The sequence below is a fragment of the Erythranthe guttata genome, chromosome 8 (assembly GCF_056151865.1).
Source record: "Erythranthe guttata isolate IM_541 chromosome 8, IM_541, whole genome shotgun sequence".
Lineage (NCBI taxonomy): Eukaryota > Viridiplantae > Streptophyta > Magnoliopsida > Lamiales > Phrymaceae > Erythranthe > Erythranthe guttata.
Window position 1 is genome coordinate 3,210,472 of NC_142540.1, and position 4,940 is coordinate 3,215,411.

At 37.7% G+C, this 4,940-nt stretch overlaps 2 protein-coding genes across 2 annotated transcripts; both read left to right on the forward strand.

Annotated features, from left to right (window-relative positions):
• Window positions 1-313: 313 nt before the first annotated feature.
• On the forward strand, window positions 314-1,246 carry LOC105975839 (uncharacterized). Its single transcript, XM_013001080.2, has one exon. It carries the CDS (start codon window positions 501-503, stop codon window positions 1,080-1,082), a length of 582 nt encoding a protein of 193 aa, XP_012856534.2. The 5' UTR covers window positions 314-500; the 3' UTR covers window positions 1,083-1,246.
• Window positions 1,247-1,815: 569 nt separating this feature from the next.
• Window positions 1,816-4,209, forward strand: LOC105958077 (protein FAR-RED IMPAIRED RESPONSE 1). The gene has a single exon (XM_012982080.2). The coding sequence runs from the start codon at window positions 1,816-1,818 to the stop codon at window positions 4,207-4,209; it is 2,394 nt and encodes a 797-aa protein (XP_012837534.2).
• The last annotated feature ends 731 nt before the right edge of the window (window positions 4,210-4,940 follow it).

The window sequence follows — 4,940 nt, forward strand, 5'->3', positions numbered from 1 at the left end:
AACTTTACATGAGAATTAAAATATTACGAAACGAGTAATGACATTTTTTTTAATATAAAAAAACTAGTAATGAAATTGCATTGACTGGGGCTAGTGTAATATGAAAAATTAAAAATATCACGAACAAAATTAAACTACAAGGCGAGTGAGTAGTATGGTCTTCACGTAAGCAAAACTTTCCAGGCGATTGGCTCTTTACCGAGCGACACGTGTCCACTAAAATCCGACCTGTTTTATTTCTTCATGACTAAGCTTAAGTGGGACCCGCATGGTGATGTAAGCACAAAACACCCTTTCCCAAAAGCTAACCACCGGTCCACCACCAGTTAGTGCCGCCTGACTCAAAAGTTAACCCCATGGTATTAGTCAATGACGAAAATACCCTCGTGCGGGCCACAGAAACTGCCCACGGGTTTTGCTCTTAAATACCGCTCTCATATCCTTCTATTCTTCCCTTTTCCCCTTCTCTCCTCTCCCTCTCTTTAAAAAAAATTCCGGCGATGTTGTCCACTTTTCCGGCCACTCTTTCCGGCGACTCGTTCGTCGGAAACTTCCTCCCTTCTTTCGAACCCGGTTTTCCGAACTGGGAATTCCACGAGCCTTCGTTTTTGTTTAATGATCAGGAACCGGTTCTCTTTAGCCCACACCCTTCCCACGAACCGGTCACTTCGAACTCCGGTTCAGACGCGTCGAACCCGGCTCTGAGTCCCGATTCGTGTGAACCGAATCGAAATCAAAACTCCGGGTCGGACGACCGTAACCCGAATCATAATAACTGTAAGAAGGTCGTAGACGAGAGAAAGCGTAGGCGCATGCTGTCGAACCGGGAGTCGGCGCGCCGGTCCAGAATGAGAAAACAGAAACACACGGAGAACTTGAGGAACCAAGCGAACCGGCTTAAGGCCGGGAACCGGGAACTAATGAACCGGCTCCGGTTTGTTGTGCACCAATCCCGAATGGTCCGGTCGGAAAATGAATACCTCATGTCGGAGGCGGCGGTTCTCCGGCAGAGACTTTGGGACATACGCCAACTACTTCTCGTCCGCCACCTCCACCAGCAGCTCTTGAATCCCTCCGCGTGATCGATCGCCATGCACGCACTAATTAATAACGTCGGAAAATTTAACGCGTTTCCAACGTCTTTAATTACTACTTAATTAATTATTAATTAATTAATCACAAAAAAAACTGTCAAGTAATCAAAAATGCATGAACCCAACAACTCTCTCTCTCTCTCTCTCTCTCTTTATCTATATATATAAAGGGCCTTGCTAAACATCCAGAATCTGGTCAGCCAGAATATTTATAATTTTTTTTTTTTAATTATTTTACATAAATAATACCATTTATACCCTTAGTTGTCATGGCTCCTAATTTCCCTCCCTAATCTCCCACTCTATTTTCCCACCGAATTTATCATTAATATCTGAGTTGGAAGTTGAACCCGTAATCTGTCAATATACTTTTTCCACACAATATAAATATATAATAAAGTAATGATTAGTTTTACAAGTTTCCAAATAAACACACGCTATTCGGTAATTTGACCGTACAATTTACTATACACGATAATATAATAGTATTAATATTAATATTATATTTATATTAATATTGATATCAATATTATATTAATATTAATATTAATATTAATATACACTACAAAATACACTATTATATTAATATTAATATTAATATACACTATAAAATACACTCTAATATACTACACTATGTTATAATTCATAAAAGATATCAAATTTACAAACATTTAAATACAAAAATTGATTGAAAGAGAGCAAATAAAAAAATTTTAAAGAGATGGATTCGAGCTTGATTGCAATGATGGAAGAGTTGTTCGGCGCCAATTCAGAAAATAACATCGCATTCACAAACGAAGATCAATCATTTGGTTCGCATGAAGTCGAAGTTTTGTCCCATCACATTGAAGCACCATCCACAAGCAATATCGAGGATGAAGTTGAGATTTCGTCCCACCACACTGAAATACCACTCACAAGTAGTGTCCAGGAAGGCCCGACAACAGGTACATTATATCCGGACATCGAAAGCTTGTTCCGATTCTATCTAGAACATGCAAAACATCGAGGTTTTGGCGTTATCAAAAGAACAACTCGCAAAACTGCTGATGGTGAGAACAAATATTTGCTAATGACATGTGATAAGAGTGGAAAGACAGCAGCCCAAAAGACAACGAAAAAAGTAGATTGTCCAGCTCGGGTTAATGCCATAAAACAATTTGATGGAAGTTGGATGGTCTCAACAGTAGTAGCAGGACACAACCATGAACTTACTCCCGATATGTCCATTTTAATGCCGGCTCACAGAAATATTTCTACCAGTATGAAACGACAGCTTGAAGCCAATGATATTGCGGGAATAAGGCCATGTAAAAGCATAAGATTGGCCGAAGTTCAATCTGGTGGTCCTATGAATTTAGGGTGTCTTCCTAAAGATTGTAGGAATTTTATTGAAGGTAGAAGAAAGTTGAGACTTGGTACTGGCGATGCTGAGGCCATTCGAAAGTTGTTCTGGGGGTTGCAAAAACGGGACACGAACTTCATCTATTCCTTGGATATTGATGATCATGGTAGGTTATGCAATATGTTGTGGATTCATTCGCGATGTCGTGCAGCTTACGCGGAGTTTAATGATGTCTTGACTTTTGATACAACCTACCTCGTGAATAAGTACAAGATGCCGTTTGCAACTGTTGTTGGCATCAATCATCATGGTCAATCGATATTGTTAGGATGTGCTTTGGTTGTACATGAAGATGCTGAATCTTTCAAGTGGTTTTTCAAACATTGGCTTGAAGCCATGGATGATGTTCACCCCAAGTGCATAGTAACAGACCAATGTGAAAGCATAAAAATAGCTATTCGGGAATTAATGCCTGACACGATTCACCGATATTGCTTGTGGCACATTATGTCTAAGGTGCCGCAAAAGTTCAAAGGTGTTGCTGAATACAATAACGTTGTTCGAGATTTTAAACGTATTGTTTATGAATCTATTACATCTGAGATCTTTGAGCTTAAGTGGAGTGATTTCTTGGAAAAATACGCACTTGAAGGCAACGAATGGCTTATTTCTTTATTTAATGAAAAGGAAAGTTGGGTACCTTGCTACTTGAATCACGTTTTTTGGGCCGGAATGTTGTCGACTCAGAGAAGCGAGGGGATGCATGCCTTCTTTGACGGATACATTCATTCCAGATCAAGTTTGAAACAATTCGTTGAACAATATGAATTAGCCATGGCCAACAAGATTCAAAAGGAGTTCATAGCCGAGCATGAATCAAAGAACAAGTTGATGAGGTGCTTGAGCCAGTTTCCTTGGGAAAGACAGTTTCGATCTGCGTATACGAACAATCTATTCAAGAAAGTGCAGGAAGAAATCTCTCGTATGATGTACTGCCATATTGTAGTTGAACAATATGACCAAACGAGTGGGGTTGAAAAAATATCGGTGCATGAGAAAAGCAGGGTTAATGAATTCTACACGAGAGACTTCACGTTTACAGTGGATTATACGGCTGATGGGGAATATTTTTCTTGTAATTGCAAGAAATTTGAATTTATGGGACTATTATGTTGTCACATACTAGTTGTGTTGAGCAAGAAAGACGTTCAATCTGTAAATGAACGGTATCTTCTACGTCGATGGAGAAAGGACATATACAGACGTCATTCTAGCATAATTTTTGCTGGAGGATACCCGCACATGACAGAAGAGTACAAGAAATTTCAAGACGCCGAGAGGGTATTCCAGGAATGTGTTGATAGTGCCATTTCTAGTACTCAGAAGATGGATTTTCTTAAGCAACGATTGTATGAAGTAAAGGATGAGTTGTTGCAATTAGATCAACCACCAGTGGGAGAGAGTACCAGTGCATCTGCAAGGACAAATGGTGTCGATTCCGTTGGAGGCACGCCAATATTAAATCCAGAAGTTACTCGTGCTCGTGGAAGGCCGAGACAAAATCGTTTTATCTCAGCTAGTGAAGTCAATCGAGGTCGAAGAGCCACAAGAGGTAGGGGCAACTTGGGACGTGGTAGGGGCAACTCGGGACGTGGTAGGGGTAATTCAGGACGAGAACAAAATAATCCAATTCCGACAATTCCCCATGGACAGAACTTTGAGTTTGATCTAAATGATCCGGTTATTGGAACACAAGGAAGTGCATCTTAATTTACTTCATTGAATGAGGTATGTATTTTAATTATTCGATATATCTGAGAATATAAATTTATTATACATTTTATTAGTGAATAATGATTTTGGACTTTTAGTCATTGAAATTGATTTTTTTAATTTAATATTGAATTAGTTGGGTGAAGAATTCGTGGATACTGGACTATGGTGGCATTATGATGGAATGAAAAGAGCATCTGGAAATTTCAATAGGTAGTAAATATTTTTAATTCTATGATAATAATAAGTTTCAACGTTTTAAACTTTTAATTATGGTGGCATCATTTTTTAATCTCTCTCCAGGATTATTGAACCTTTCAATTTTGGAGGTGTATGTTTGGATCTTACGATGGTTTTTTATTTATTATTTGGATTTGCAATTGCAATTATAACTTGCTATTATTTTTTTAATATATTGCTTAATTATGTGAATCGTATATATTGCTTTTATTTTTTTCTAGTTTTTTATAGATTGCTATTATTTTTTCTAGTTTTCTTTAGTAATTGGGAAAAAACAAATGTTAGTGTTTTACTGTGTGAAGAAAAAAAGGTACAATGTGTGTAACGTTAAAACAATTTACTAACTTTCTTGTATTACAACAATTGTTGTTTATTCATCTAAACTACAACTTTTTACAGATATAGAAAAAGTATATTTTACAAAAAAAAAAAAATCAATTGTGTCAAAAAAATATCATCCGAAATAAAAAAAGGGGGAATTAGAATAA